We start from the raw sequence: 16,253 nt of genomic DNA, 5'->3' as shown, positions 1-16,253 counted from the left end.
GGACCCAGGAACGCGTGAAATGGGCATTCCCAGCCGCAATGGCCACCCCTGAGAGCACAACTGGGACCCCCCCGCCCCGGATGTGCTCCCGGTGTGCAACACCTCCCGCCCCCAACCCCAACACGCACTCCTGGTGCACCCCGCCCCGACGCCCACTTCTAGGAGAGGCCCGCGGGCCTCACTACTGCCCCAGGTGAAACACAAGGACAAGCAAATCCACCCCACAGAGACAATCCAAGCTTTTTATCAGCTGATCTGTCTATGATTCAGGGATAAAACTATGACTACAGAAATTAAAGATGACCTGACCTAGGATAGCCATGATATTCTATAGAACCAGACAAAATTGGTTACAAGGAAATTTCTTTTTTTCTTGGAAATCGTAAAGCTGGTTCTTTTGCATATGCAATTAAAAACAATTATCTTGTTACAAGGGCCTGCCTAGGGCAATGCTTAAAGTTAATCCTTGCCACAGAATTCAACAACTTCCCTGGTGGCTCAGATGGTAAAGTGTCTGCCTATAATGCGGGAGACCTGGGTCCAATCCCTGGGTTGGGAAGATCTCCTGGAGAAGGGAATGGCAACCCACTCCAGTATTCTTGCCACCACCCGCCTCCCCCCACTCCCGCTCCCCCCAAAAAAAGTGGCTCAAAGAAATATTTTAAATCTCAGGTGGAAAACTAGAAGATCCCTTGTCTGTCTGTCTGGATTTATGTATGTCTCAGTGTGAGTCTTCTGTTTTTTGATAATATTGCTCAAGTTCTGAGTTCCTATTTAAATGGTCTCAAGAAAAGGAAGCCCTTACAAATCAAACAGTTGGAAATACAAGAAAACATTGACCAAAATGAATTTCAGATTCACATGAACTGAGAAATAGTCAATATTAAATATCTAGTATTTTTTTTTTTCTGCTACTCTAGTATAGATACGTCTAAGAGTCATTAACATTAAGCACAAAATTTTCATAGTGCCTAGGTTTATTATAAGTTAAAAATTGCTATATTGTTATATCTGTCACAAGTTTGTCAATAAGAAAGTACCTCTAAACAACAACAAAACTAAAAAATGTAAATATGATATGAGCTTTTAGATAAAATATTAACAATAATTATACTCTAAAATTTGTATTTTTATAAATATACTATTATTATATTCTAAATTTTTTTCTCAACATTGAAACTCTGGTATCTAACAGAGCAGCTGCCTCATGGCAGTCACTCAACAGTCACTTGCTAAAGACTGGACTCAACAATTCCACAAAATGAGGTGTGTCATACATGTCCATACTCCATGTAATATCCATGTACTGGAAACAGTGTAACTACCTATCAACAGGGAACTTGATTAAATACACAGTAAGGCATTAATACAATGGAATATGACACAGTTGTTTAAACCAAGGTATTTGTCTAGATATAGCAACTTGCATGTCTACTTCCACGTACCCACTTGTGAACAAAGCAGGGCACAACCACATGTGCACATTGCAGTGCCACTGGTACCAAAAGTGTGTGTTATTCACAGAGTCATGTCCGACTCTTTGTGACCCCATGGACTGAAGCCCATCAGGCTCCTCTGTCCATGGGATTCTCCAGGCAGGAATATATGAGTGGGCTGCCATGCCCTTAAAGAAGACAGTGAATCTTGACTGAACTGTTTGTTGGGGGAGAATACTCAGTGAAAGCTTACAAGAAACTATTAACAGTGGTTATTCGTTTGGAGGGTAGGTGGGAACTGGGTGGATGGGTGTCAGAGGTGGGAGAAAAAAACTCTGACTACCATTTTAGACTTTATATAATCCACATGCACATGGTTTATAACTCAGTACATGAATTTTTAAGTGGTCTGTGACCAGAACCCAGTAAATTCTGTTGAATGAATTACAACACACATGAGAGCTTCCCCATCATCTGTTCCCCTCTGCATCACCTACCCTGTCACCATTGCTCCCACTGCCACTGCCCTGGGAAGGCACAGGAAGCTTTTTAAAAGTTGTATCATCTTTAAGTTTTAAAGCCATACTTTCTAACTATCCATTTATAGTCATAAACCCCTCCATCACTCTTTACAACTGACAAAGTGCTTTCAAACCTATGATCTAATTGGGTCCTTAGGACAACTTGAGACAGTTTATAATTTTTGAAATTGAAAGTCGCTCAGTGGTGTCCAACTCTTTGTGACACCATGGACTATAGCGTTCATGAAATTCTCCAGGCCAGGATACTGGAGAGGATAGCCTTTCCCTTCTCCAGGGGATTTGCCAACCCAAGGATTGAACACAGATCTCCTACACTGCAGGGGGATTTTTTTACTAGTTGAGCCACAAGGGAAGCCCAAGAATACTGGAGTGAATAGCCTATCCTTTCTCCAGCAGATCTTCCTGACCCAGGAATCAAACTGGGGTCTTCTGCATTGCAGGCAGATTTTTTTACTAACTGAGCTATCAGAGAAGGAGAAAACTGAAGTTTTGGGAAATTAAGGGTTCTGCCTGAGGTCACGCCTCTGAAAATGGCACAGCCAATCCTGATTGCCTGATGAGGATGGCCCCTCCCTCACCATCCTTCCCAACTCTAGAAAGGGAAAAAAAGAAAGAGGACAGGAGGTCTTCCACAGATTTTATGTCAGTCCCATGATACTCTAGGTCGGATTGATGAATGTATGGGTCAGTCTAGGTCATGATCCCAGGGGACAGGACTTGCTGAGAGAGGAAAACAGCCAAGTTTTATTTTGATTGTTACACTCACCCAGCAGGGAAGAAAAAAGGAAAGGAAAAGGAAGAAAAAAGGAAAGGAAAATGTTCTTAGCTGGCGTGGAGAGAACCCTGCCAGAAAATGGGATGGATGCTCTAACTTGCCAAACACACCCCCAAAGGCCCCACTAACACCATTATACTGAACCAGAGAGATGCTGAACACTTAGGAGTACTGCTGATTCCCTGGAAACTTTTGAAAGCAAGCTTATGTTTCCACTGACTGAAGCAAGGAGTGGGGGAGGGGGGAGTGGTGGGATGACTAAGGATGGATTTAGAGAATGGGAGGATTTGGCTGCTGAGGACGGAGGTGCAGGTTGTCCTGGGTATGTATCACAAAAGTTTCCCTACATCAGCTTTTCCTCTGTTTCCATTTCTTAACCTCCAGACTGACCCTAGAGTCCCAGATTCATGTGAGCTGCAAGACAATGAGAAGGAGGAGATGCACCCTTCACGACCATGATCTAAACACACTGTTCGAGCTGACTGGGGACTTAGAGAAGAGCAGCAACAACAGTGGAAATGATGAGAATTCATCAGTGTGCCCCCTGAATTCATCATCATCTAAGACATGGCATGTGATATAGGGAAATTGTGTAATGTGAACCGTCCATGGCCATTCATAATGGTTTCACAACAAATGAAGGATTCACATGTTCCCATTAGCAAGAGTCTAACTGGAATAAAAAGGTGACCCAACAAGCTCCTCTGACCCCGTCTAAGATGGAAGACCCATCACCTTAGGAAAAAACAGACTGTTTGTGTTGTAACATGATTTATTTACCCTGCATAGGAGAGAAAGCAGGATACTCACCTTCACACAGAAAAAGCAGAGAGAGTTCCCTGGTGGCACGGTGGATAGGAATCCATCTGCCAGAGCAGGGACATTGGTTCAATCCCTGGTCCAGGAAGATTCCACAAGATGCAGATCAACTAGGCCCGTGTGCCAAAACTAGTGAGCCCACAACCCACAACTACTGAAGCCCATGTGCTCAGAGCCTGTGCTCTGCGATGAGGGAAGTTACTACAATAAGAAGCCTGTGCACTGCAACAAAGAGTAGCCTTTGCTTGCCATAACTAGAGAAAAGCTCACATGGCAACAAAGATCCAGTGCAACTGAACATAAGTTTTTTGTTTTTTTAAAGCATATAATTTTTAGTTTTAGTTTAGTTTCTTTTTTTCAAGAAAGGAACAAGTAACTGTCCACAATTCTTCATTTAATTCTGACACCTTCAGTTCACAACTATTTTAATCACCACAGAGAAAGTAAAAACTTCTCAAAGAATATCATAAAATATAAATGCTAGCACCTTAGTTTTATTTTAAGCCTAAATTATCAAGTGAACTAGCTAATTTAACTCATCTCTGATGTGGTACCTTTCAAAGGGGGCAGAAGAAGGAGGCAAGATGTGATACATACAAAGTCCATCAACACCTCAATTTGGCTCTGCAGCAGCTCAGCAACGTGGAACAATTAATTATCTTTCCCCAAAAGCTTCTGACACAGTGCAAACACACATACCCACCCTCTGTTATCCAAGAGACCAGGATGATGAAAGGGAAAAGGAATTCTCCCCAAGATCAACATCTGACCACCCAAAATAGGACTTCCTTCACATTAAAACAATTCTCCACAGTCCCATTGTTCTATTTGTTTCAAATGATGGAAAATCTAATTGCAGCAAAATTGTGTGACCACAGGGCTAATCACTTATATATCTAAAGAGTTTGGGGCTCAGCTGTGAGGTATTTTTGGATCAATATCTGATCTCTTGACATCAATGTACTATTACCAAGGATTTAGTACATGAAGCAAAAATCCCACAAAATGGCAAACCACAAGACCAAGACTAAAAAGATTTAATTTGAACATGCTACGGTCTGTCCCAGGCTGGGGATACTCAGGCTCATACTTGGTGGGTCCAGTTCAATGTGGAGTGGGCGCTGGCACAGATTAAGAGTCGGGTAGAAAAAAAAAAAAAAAAAGAGTGGGGCAGGGGGAAAGAAAGGTGCTTAGATCCATGTGGGGAGTGAAATATATGACAAGCACTCAGAAAATTTTGGCAAATCTTGAAGAGGGGTCAGGGAGTTGAGAACTGTCAGTAGGGCAGGCCTAAGGAAGGAACCCTGGATAACGTATGGAAAGGAAGAATCAACACTTTTCCACAGTCGGATGTACTTGCCCACGATGAGAACAGTTTCTGTGCAAAGAACATGAAGAAAGCCTTCAGGTGCCATGGAGCCCTGGGCAGGAGGTTTGGAAGAACAAGGCCACTCCCCTAGGCCCACCCACCAGACAAGAGAAAGACAGCACCCCCACCAAGGGCACCACAGATTGGGGAAAGAAGGAAACCACCTAATACATGCACATTGGTTCATTAACTCACATCAGAACTGTCTCCTGTGGTCTGGCACATGGTCCTATAAACATCTTGGTGGGAGACTGGGAGCGATGGGCCATGGCCTCCCTGCTCCCCTGGCTCAGGTGCAACAACGACACTGCTCAGAGAAAGCGATAGTCCTCGAAATATCCCCACAACTCAGGCCTCTGCCTCAGACTGAACGATGCCTTTTCTATCTTCATGCCCAGAGTCATCCAGATCCTTCTGTTCCATGGGAACTATATCCTGCCACTAAGGGTTTGCATGCTGCAACTGAAGATCCTGCATGCTGCAAGGAAGACTGAAGATCCCACATGCCACAACTAAGACCCAGCAGGGCCAAGTAAAAACATACATAAGTATTTGAAATCAACAATAGAAGTAGTCATAACAGCTCAGTGTATTGAGTGCTTACTCTCAAAGACCTCACTAAAGGCTTTACCTATGGACATTCCCTACATAGTTAAATCATGTCGCATCTGCCCTAAGATACAGATGTTACAATGGCTTCCAATTTACAGAAGAGGAAACTGAGGCACAGCATGCCAACCTTTAGCCCATCTTGTCCCCTCACTTTGTGAGGAACCTCATGCCACACATTACAGCCTGAGGACTCCAGAGTTTATGAGCAGTGCTTGTTAACTTCTGGGAGGGCTGTGGAGAGGGTGAAAAATACTTCTTGATCTGGACTTTGGAAGAGGACTCTTGACTCCCTTGCTCTCAACATTCATATGAGTCATGCTGCTGCTAAGTCGCTTCAGTCATGTCCGACTCTGTGGGACCCCAGAGATGACAGCCCACCAGGCTCCCCCGTCCCTGGGATTCTCCAGGCAAGAACACTGGAGTGGATTGCCATTTCCTTCTCCAATGCATGAAAGTGAAAGTGAAGTCTCTCAGTCGTGTCTGACTCTTAGCAACCCCATGGACTGCAGCCTACCAGGCTCCTCTGTCCATGGGATTTTACAGGCAAGAGTACTGGAGTGGGGTGCCATTGCCTTCTCCATCATATGAGTGATAGCTATCTTATTATTTTGCTGTAGCACAGGGTATAGCCAATTCTTACCCTAGTGTCTTATTGGACCTCCCAGTCACTGGAGAAAGTTGCCAGCTGCTGCCCTTGTGAACAGTTTGAAAACTGGAAAATGCTAGAAAACATCCTTCTGTTCTCTTGAGTGTCTGGAAAGATAGCATCTTGGAAATTGACTCCATGAGGCAAGAGGTTATAGTTCTCATCCATCCTAATGGAAAAAAAGGAGGCAAGAGCTGTAGACTGGACACCCATGGGGTGTACCATTTTGAATCGAGAGTCAACAGAAGACTGTGACAGTGTTGCCAGTTATAAAACGTCTTTTTTATTTTTTAAGTAGAGTTTAATTACAATGTTGTGCTAATTGCTGCTGTAAAGTGACTCAGTTATACATACATTTTTAAATATGTTTTCCATTATGGTTTATCCCAGGAGATTGGATATGGTTCCCTGTGCTAAGGTAGGACTTTGTTGTTTATTCCAAATGTAACAGTTTGCATCTGCTAACTGGAAACACCCAGTCCATCCGTCTCCCTCCTTCCATTCCCCTTGGCAACCACAAGTTAATTCTCTGTATGCATGAGTCTGTTTCTGTTTTGTAAATAGGTTCATTCGTGCCATATTTTACATTCCACATATAAGTGATATAATATGGTATTTATTCTTCTCTTTGTGACTTACTCCACTTAATATAATTATCTCTAGTTCCACCCATGTTGCTGCAAATGACATTATTTCTTTCTTGTTATGGATGAGTAATGTTCATATATACGTACCACATTTTCTTTAATCATTCAACTATCAAGGGACATTTAGGCTGTTTCCATATCTTGGCTGTTGGGAATAGTGCTGCTATGAACATGGGGGTGCATGTATGTTCCTGAATCAGAGTTTTGTCCAGGGATATGCCCATGAGGGGGACTGATGGATCATATGGTGGTCCTATGAATTTTCTGAGGGTCCCCCATACTGTTTTCCATAGTGGCTACCCCAACTTACATTCCCACCAACAGTGTAGGAGGGTTCCCTTTTCTCCACACTGTCTCCAACATTTGCTATTTGTTCTTTTTTTGATGATTGCCATTCTGCCTGATAGGAGGTGGTACCTGGCTGCAGCTTTTATTTGCATTTCTCTAAGAATTAGTGACACTGAATATATTTTTATGTGTCTACTGGCCATCTGCATTCCTTGGAGAAATGTCTATTAAGGTTTTCCGCCCATTTTTTGATTGTTTTTTGTTGTTGTTGTTGAATTGTATGGTCTGTATATTTGATATTAAGCCCTGGTCTACTGTATCATTTGCAAATATTTTCTCCCATTCTTAGGTTGTCTTTTTTTTTTTTTTTTTACGGTTTTCTTTGCTGTGCAGAAGCTTGTAAGTTTGATCAGGTCCCCTTTGTTTATATTTGGTTTTATTTCTATTACCTTGGGAGACTGACCTAAGAAAACAAAGGTCCAATTTATGTCAGAGAACATTTTGCCCATGCTCTCTTCTAGGAGTTTTATGGTGTCATGTCTTATGTTTAAGTCTTTAAACCATTGTGAGATATTTTTGTGCAGTGTGAGGGCATATTCTAACTTCTGATTTACATGCAGCTTCCAATTACACATCTACATGGCTCACATTAGAGGAGTCACTCTCTCTGATTGTTTCTGTACCTCACACTGCACGTGTCTCTCCTTAAGTTTTTCAAAACATGTGAATTGGGGGATGGGTGCGGGTGAACATTTGTGTACCTCCCAAGCCGCCTTCCTTCTCCTAGTGGAGTGTTCCTTGTTTCCTGGGCAAAGGAAAGCCAATTGCAATGACTCAAGATTCAAGTCCTATCACTGCTACTTGTCTCTTGTTTGACACACAATGAATTTTTAAAATTCTCTTAAGCTTAAATGTACAATCTATAAAATGAGGGTGACAACAGCATCCTTATTTGTTTAATGGTGGTGTAAGGAATGCATTTTTTTTAAAGTAAGTAAAGTATTTGGCACAGAGTAAGCACAGTATAAAACTTAACATTTTTACAGAACCCTGCATAAAGTACCTATTGGCAAGATAGAGAAGTCAAGAGAAGGAAAAGGAGAGATGGAAGCGGCACTCCAGCCCAAAGTAGGCATTTGGGGGCTCACCAGGGAGTCTCCACTGCCACTTTCTCCTGTGACACTGACCAGAATCTGTTCTCCTCTCCAAGGGGCCCAGAATAACAGAGGAATGATTTGTATGTGGTTGTTAGTACACATCAGGGCAACACAGCCCTGTGAAATGGAAATCTTGTCAGACTCTGTATCTCTGCCCTAACGTTTTATAAATAAGTGAAAGAAAAAGAGGAAAGAGCTGGCTGACCACCAGAGAGCCAGTGGACAAACCTGTATTTCATTATAAAACCGGAAAAGAAAATAATGTCTTCTTAAGTACTGTGGCTCTTTTTACTTTGGAAAATAAAGTTTTCTTGTTGAATAGTTTTAGAGCTGGTTTCCCTAAATAAAGACATGCAAAAATCTAAGTTTCTCCATATCAAGAAGGTACTCTCTCATTCCTTGCCTGGAGAAAGTGGAGAAACTGTACTTCTCCAGTATTTTTTTAAATTCAACTTAATCTGGCTAAACTACCCTAGCCAACACAAAGCATGCCTTGTATTCTAAACCTAGATATTCTGGCTTCAAAATGGAAAACATGTGTTACTGTGAGCTTATGGAGGCCCCTCTGTGGAACCTTCTGTCTTCTTTCTCAGTGATGTGAAATCTCAAGAGCTAAAATTAGTCTGCAGACCAAGGTCATGGCCATTCCAAATACCCTTAATGCTATGCCACATACTGGGACTTATTGTCCAATCAATATCCCTTAGATTCCATTTTGAGCTTCCTCCAGTTCCTCTGTATCAGCTTCCTCCTCCAACTGGAGAGAACCAATGCAATAGGGTTCCACCTGCTGTTTTGTATTGCAAACTTCAGTTGAGACCATAACCTGAACGCTGACTTACATGCATTTCATTGTGACCACATGACAAACTTTCATGGAACTTCACAAGATTCCAGGAGTCTTCCAATAGACAAGGCCTGGTCTAATTCACCTCTCTGTTCTTCAAAGCCCTGTGAGCACCTTCCCAATCCCTTAATGCCCCTGCCCCCAGACCCTTCCTCTATAAACTTTTGCTATTTGGAAGAGCCTGGCATTGAGGTCTGCTGGCAGCTGATATGAGCGAATCTGAGTGAAACAAGAGGACAGCTGGGCTGCATTCCACACCAGTCCCCTCTTGGCATTTAAGCAGGTGTGCAGGATTGAGTAATTACACATTCCTAATCTAACCTACACCAGGTGTTCTGTATCTGTTACTAGGATTTAATCTCAACCAACCTTGTTTGTCACATTATGAAGGTGAGGCTCTTGAGGTTCTTGACAAGGACAGTAACTTGCTCAAAATGACAGGAAGAACGGACCCAGAATTCCAACAACCATCTGATTCCAAAAGTGTTTGGACTAGTTTTGACCACTGTCCATCCCAAACAACTCCCAAGGCATCCACTTTAAAATATAGCTTTCCTCGTCTATAAGGATTCCACCTCAATTAGGGTTCACTTTCTTATTTCAAACTCCAGGAGATGCCATCTCCTGAACTCTTATCCACAGGCATCTCATCTGCATCACAGACCAACTTGCATGGAACTCAACCAGAGAGGGCTCCTGTCCGATTGCCCTCCATAGTCCTCAGAGCGCTGTGACCAGGGCCTTCTTCCCCCATTACCCACCGCATAAACCTCTGCTATTGGGAATAGGCTGTTTGTTGCTGGAAACCACCTTGAGCTTTGGCCTGAAACACTCTTCCCTGGTCAAGCACGGGAGCCATCCCTGTTTTTCCAACAGTGTTAGCCAGAGGCACCCAAGATCTCTGTAGACTCAACATGAGGAGCACCAAAGAGCAGAAAATGTGAAGGAGACCAGGGGAGACCAGGGCATCACTTAACATCGCCCAGACATGATTCTGGAGGAGTTCCTGAGACTGCTGGGGATAAAGGTACCTCTGCTGGTCATGCCAAGTGGCCAAAGGGATGGTATGGGCGAGAGGTGGCAGGCTCACCTGAGGAAGAAGAAATAGGAGTAATCCTGGACCACGGTGTGGGAGTGACTGGAGAAGTAGCCCAGGCCGATGAGGTTGAGCCTGGAGCCCCCGGGCACCTCGAGCATGCTGCCCCACGCCTGGTCGCACAGCATCCATCTTGATCTCAGCGGAGTAGAAGAGCCCCCCGTGGCTGACTTAATATTGGCAGGGCAGGTCATTGTACAGGCCGTGAACCTCCTCATGCAGCGCCAGCACCTTGGCGTACAGGATGATCTCGGCCAGCTCAGCTCGGCAGCCCTCGCTCGGGGGTCTCCACTTGGAGGGAAGCTAGCAGCCGTGGGTGGCCTCCAGCCCGCCGTCCAGGCATACTGCGGCGAGCAGCAGCTGGCGCAGCATGCTGGCGGCGAGGGCGGGCGGTGAGAGCCGCCGGGTGGGCTGTGCGCCCCAGGCGCGCTACCCAGGGCGCATGGCGGGGGGAAGGGGGAGCCCCGCGGCAGCAGCGAGAGCGTCAGGGAAGCCGAAGTGCCAGGCCCCACCAGCGGGAGGCGCAGCCGGGTGCTCTCGGCTCTGCGCATCGATGCGGAAGCTCAGCGTGCTGCTCCCTCCTCCGCCAAGATCCCCCTGAGGGGCCTCGCTTTGGAACCTTTTAAAAGGGCACCGGGAGGGCCGGCCACCGCCGCCTCCTGTCCACCCCTCTTCCGTGGCCGGGGCGTGGGCGGCAGTGGGAGGGGCGGAGGCAGGAAGTCGTCCAGGGCTGCGCTGTGCTGGGGAGACAGCGCAGTCGGCGCTGGACCGGGAGCCCCCGGGCGGAATTCGGTGTTTGCGCCAGCGCGGAGGTCCGCGGCCTAAAAGTCAGTGTGGGGAGAGGCGGCCCAGCCCTCTTCCGGCGCCCTGCGCACGGACCAGGTGGAAGCTTTGCAGGCACAAAGTGCGCTCCAGACATGGCCTTCTTGGAATGATTGCTGTCAATTGCCATGAGTATTCAGCGTACATTTTTGCCTTTTATGAGTAGTTCATTTACACTCAAGTGGCACAGAAATCTAACTTGACCGTCGCAGAGTTTACCTTGGAAATTCTGGGTGATCTAATAAACTTTTCTGAATCTCTCTCTCCCTTTCCATCTCTTATGTTTTAATGATGCTCTTAGGGAAGCCTTCAACATCTGAAAAGCCAAAGCCACATTGCTTGGATCTTCCTACAGCTACATGGTCTCATGATTAACCTCATTCCTACGTTCAGATTCTGAACACCCTACACCTGAGAAATAGATTCAGAAGTTCCAAAGAGCTTTTCACAAGTCAATGAGTGACTCTGAAGAGACCTAAACTCCACAGTTAAATCTTTATTTCTAAATTAGGAAGTTCCTTTTATCTCCCAATTGCCTTAATTATTCTTCGTGTAGTAAGAAAAAAAAAAGATTATTTATAAGTATAAATATTTTGTATAGTCAAAACATCATATATATGAAATAGCATGGATATAATATGTCATACATATTATATTTACAATAAGTTGATAAGCAAAACTGCTGTAAAATGGAAGGTTCTTTGTTCTGCAAGCATCTTATTAACCAGGCTTTCTACAAGTTTAAGTCTTAGGACTCAGCCAAAGTCTTCTCTGACTGAAAGGAAGAGTTCTTAGGGAATTTGGAAAGGAAAGGTAAGGAGAAAAGTGGGGAGGGGGGAAGAGAGGAAATTCCAAGGCCTCACATCCTGTTACAACCAAATCTTCCTGTGATCCCCAGGTCTTCAGTTAGGACAATTAAATTCATGCATGCTTCTTGTGACAGGGCAGAAATATAGCTGGCATGAGGCAGGGACTCAGAAGGAAGAGGCCATGAGCAGCATGGTCTCAGGGAACCGGAAGACCTGGGAAGGTTTTGGGCGTGCCTTGTAGTGAAATGGCCAGGACTCCAGCCAGTGTGGCCCAGCTTCTGAGGGAATGAAGGCTAAAGATCCATAAGGTCACACCAATCCAGAATCCAACCGGTGACTCAATGGACAGATGTGTGCTTAATCGCTCAGTCATGTCCTACTCTTTGCAACCCCAGGGACTGTAGCCTCCCAGACGCCTCTGTTCATGGGATTCTCCAGGCAGGAGTACTGGAGTGGGTTGCCATGCCCTCCTCCAGGGGATCTTCCCAACCCAGAGATCGAACCCAGATCTCCCACGTTGCAGGCAGATTCTTTACCATGTGAGCCACCAGGGAAGTGGTGACTCAATGGACCAGATTCTTATTCCTACAAGATCATCTGTGCTGGAAGAGGAAAGAAGTAAGAGTAAGAGCTCCTCACGGACAATAACTAATCTCTACATAGCTGGAAGTCAGCCTGGAGCCTCGATTCATCTGTAGAAAACAGTTATATTGAAGGAAGCAAGTGGACAGTAGTTCTGATGCTATATGACTCCTCCCGACTACCTGACCACCACCATGGGAGATGATAGAATCAAGTTTCTCCCACAAGGAGAAATGGCATCTGAGGATGGCATCAGACATCCTACGTTAGGACTGCCCGTTTGTCTCTCCTTCAATATACAAGTTAAAACATTTCATAACGTCTTAGTCTGTTCAGGGTGCCATGGCAAAATACCACAGCCTGAGGGGCTTAAACAACAGACATTTATTTCCCATAGTGCTGGAGCCTGGAAGTCCAAGATCAGGGTGTCAATGTGATTGGTTCCAGGCTAGTAAACGGCCACCTTTCCTCTGTGTCCCCACATGGCCTGTCTTCTTTGTACATGTAGAGAGGCAGAAATGTCTGGCCCTTCTAAGGACACCAGGCCTATCAGATTAGACCGCATTCTTTTGACCTCATTTAACCTTAATCACTTCCATAAAGGTGCTATCTCCAAATACAGTCTCATTGGGAGTTAAAACTTGAACAGAAGAATTCAGGGCAGAAAGGAGAAGATGTGAACAAGGGACAGAATTCAATCCATAACAGTCACTTAGCAGGTGTTCTACAGGTTTGTAGAGAAAGAGGGGATATAAAATGGTTTATATTTCTGGCACGCTAACTTAGAGCAAGCATTGCCAAATTATAATATTAACAATAACAACTGCTAACATTTATTCACCGCTTACTATGTGCCAAGCACTATTGTAACATATTGCCTATGTTATCATAATGAATGCTCCAAACACTCAAAATGGGCACTGCTATCATCCTCTGGTTAGAGACAGGGGACTTAGGTATGGAGAGGTTAATTGACTTACCCAGGATCACATAGCCAGAAAGGAACTGAGCCAGGATTCAAACACCAGCATCAGATTTCAGAGTTCATGTTCTTAATTACAGCATTAAAATATGGACAAAACAAGCAATGTTTTAAAGTCACAGGTGGGGCCTTTATCAAGAAACAAGTAGAGGGGGCTTCCCTGGTGATCTGTGGCTAAGACTCCATGCTCCAAATTCAGGGAACCCAGGTTCAATCCCTGATCCAGGAACTAGATCCCACATGTTACATCTAAAACTCGGTGCAGCCAAATAAATAAATGAATATTTAAAAAGAAGCTGAGTTTATAAATAGTAATAACCTTCACAGAATCACCAGTGATGGCTAAATGAGGGAGTAACCGGACTAACATTAATTTTGTTTTCACCAGCAGCCCTGCTCTATTTTCAGTTGTTAAGTTTATTTTAAGTTAGTGTTGTAACTTATGCAGACAAGAGAATAAAGAAGTTTTTTTTTTTAATTGTTTCTAGTGCTTCAGAGGGCTGGAAAAAGTTTTTCTGTTTCCACAGACCTGAAGACCCTGATTATTCTTTCCATTTAGATGAACAAATAAGTAAAAATCAGTATGCACAGTTGATGTCTCTCTTGTTTTATAAACTGGACAGAATCAAAATCCTTCCAGTACTACCCAGAATGCATTTTCTGGATGCAGGAGCCTGTGAGGGTTGTCCTACTCCTGGCTTCTTCACAGACACATCAGTCATGTTTTTGCTTCTCTAGAAGGTCTGGCAAAGTGCCTCCCTGATTGGGGTTGTTCACCTGGAGCCCTGGACATATGTGAGCATCCCCTGGTGAGCAGCTCCCATTTGGGGACCAAGATCTCCAAAGAAGCAGAGCTCAAGGAAGCCAGGATGGGAAGCAAAAATTCTACAACTGGGTTGTGGGTTCACTAGTGAAACAAGCTGCTTCCATCCCTTGATTACAAGACACATATGTTCTGGCTGTGGGGGGAAGATAGCACCATTATGCTTCAAATATACACTATATCCTTCACAGCATGTACAATAGCCTTTAAGACTGCACCCCACCCTTTCAGGATGTTGACTCCCATCTGACACACTTGAGTCTTCATTAGCTGTCACACTGTCTCAGTAAGCTTTCAAAATTTGCCCAGTTGTTTCTAGGTGATGGCGTCCTCGGTAAAACCAGTTAATTCCATGGCCAAGGGCACATGGCTGTATTCCCTTTGCCATAAAAGAAGAGATGTTATGAAAGTCACTAATCAGAAGCAATGCTATAGGAAGTATCACGATGCTGGAAAATGGGTTCTGTGGACAGAGTTCCTGGAAGAAGCACTGTGCAGCAGGAAAGACAGATCTACACCTAGAATATATCTACTCTAGTGAGGACAAGTCTCTGCTCCTTCCAAGATGGAAGAGGTTTGGTGTAGTCACTTCAGTCATTTCAGTCGCTCAGTTGTGACTGAGTCTTGTCAACCCCACGCACTGCAGCACGCCAGGCTTCCCTGTTCATCACCAACTCCTAGAACTTGCTCAAACTCATGTTCATTGAGTCAGTGATGCAATCCAAACATCTCATCCTCTGTAATCCCCTTTTCCTCCTGCCTTCAATCCTTCCCAGCATCAGGGTCTTTTAAAATGAGTCAGTTCTTCACATCAGGTGGAAAAAGTATTGGATCTTCAGGGTCATTTCTTCCAATGAGTATTCAGAATTGATTTCCTTTAGTATTGACTGGTTTGATCTCTTTGCAATCCAAAGGACTCTCAAGGGTCTTCTGCAATACCACAGTTCAAAAGCATTAATTCTTTTGTTTGTAGCCTTCTCTCTCACATCCATTCCACTCCCAGTCTCGAGATGAGGGTCCATTCCCCTGCTTCATCTGCAAAGGAATCCAGATGTTCCCACTGCACTTCCGGAGGAGGCCGTTCTCACCTTGAAAGTCGAGAGGAACTCCAGGGGTAGGAGCACCCTTTGCAAAGACCCCGATGTCCCCATCCACTTGAGATAAGGTCTCATTCCCCTGCAACAACTCGAATGTCACCCCGAGTATCAACTCACGACACGAAGAGAGGACTGAGAGCCCCGTAATGCCTCAGGAAATAGACCGAGATCCCTACCTCAACTCCACAGTAGGCCTGACACCCCTTTTCCACCACGAGAGGGAAGCGGAGTTCCATGCCCCAACAGGAAACGATGACTGAATCCCCAGTGGAATCTCCATAGGAAGCCTGAGATCCCTATTAGAGCTGGAGAGGATCCCAGACTTTCCACCTCAACACGAGATGAGGCCCTAATCCACTGCACCAACTCAAGAGGAATCCCAAGATGTCCCTCACAACTCGAACGGATTCCTGACTTCCCAGAGACAACATGAGAGGCTCCCTCAGGTCCCCATGGCAACTCAAAGGAACCCACACTTCCCGCTGCAACTTGATAAACACATGGAGATTCCCCCTTCCATGTGAAATGAGGCCTGATACTCCTCCCATGACTTGAGAGCACTCCAGGGCTCACCCTCACAACTCGAATGGAGACTTGACTTTCCTAAGGCAACTCAAGAGGCTCCCTGAGTTCCTCTTGGTACCTGGAGAGGAATCCCAAACAACCCGCCGCAACTCAGGACAAACCACGAGATTCCCCTGTCCACGCGATGTGAGGCCATTTTCTCCTGCAGCGCCTCGAGAGCAATCCCGAGTTCCCTCTCAAACTCGAGAGGAGGCTGGACTACCTTCATGCACTCAAGGGGGCCCAGGGTCCCCGTCACAACTCTAGATGAAAGCCAAGGTTCTGGACACAAGTTGAGAAGAGCCCCGTGATTCCCACCTCATGTGGAGATGAGGGCCCA

At 45.0% G+C, this 16,253-nt stretch overlaps 1 protein-coding gene across 2 annotated transcripts in view; it reads right to left on the bottom strand.

The window, feature by feature from the left end:
• Nucleotides 1-10,900, bottom strand: part of LOC109558650 (uncharacterized) — a 67,180-nt gene extending 56,280 nt beyond the window's left edge. For both annotated transcript variants that reach the window (XM_070788803.1, XM_070788802.1), the window contains exon 1: nucleotides 10,229-10,900. In XM_070788803.1, the coding sequence (XP_070644904.1) occupies nucleotides 10,229-10,785 (557 nt within the window). In that variant the 5' untranslated portion in view covers nucleotides 10,786-10,900. The remainder of the gene's footprint in view (nucleotides 1-10,228) is intronic.
• Between the last annotated feature and the right edge of the window lie 5,353 nt (nucleotides 10,901-16,253).

The sequence above is a fragment of the Bos indicus genome, chromosome 5, assembly GCF_029378745.1.
Source record: "Bos indicus isolate NIAB-ARS_2022 breed Sahiwal x Tharparkar chromosome 5, NIAB-ARS_B.indTharparkar_mat_pri_1.0, whole genome shotgun sequence".
NCBI classification, from domain to species: Eukaryota; Metazoa; Chordata; class Mammalia; order Artiodactyla; family Bovidae; genus Bos; species Bos indicus.
The sequence above is the reverse complement of the archived record's forward strand: the minus strand, read 5'-3'. Positions and strand labels throughout refer to the sequence as shown.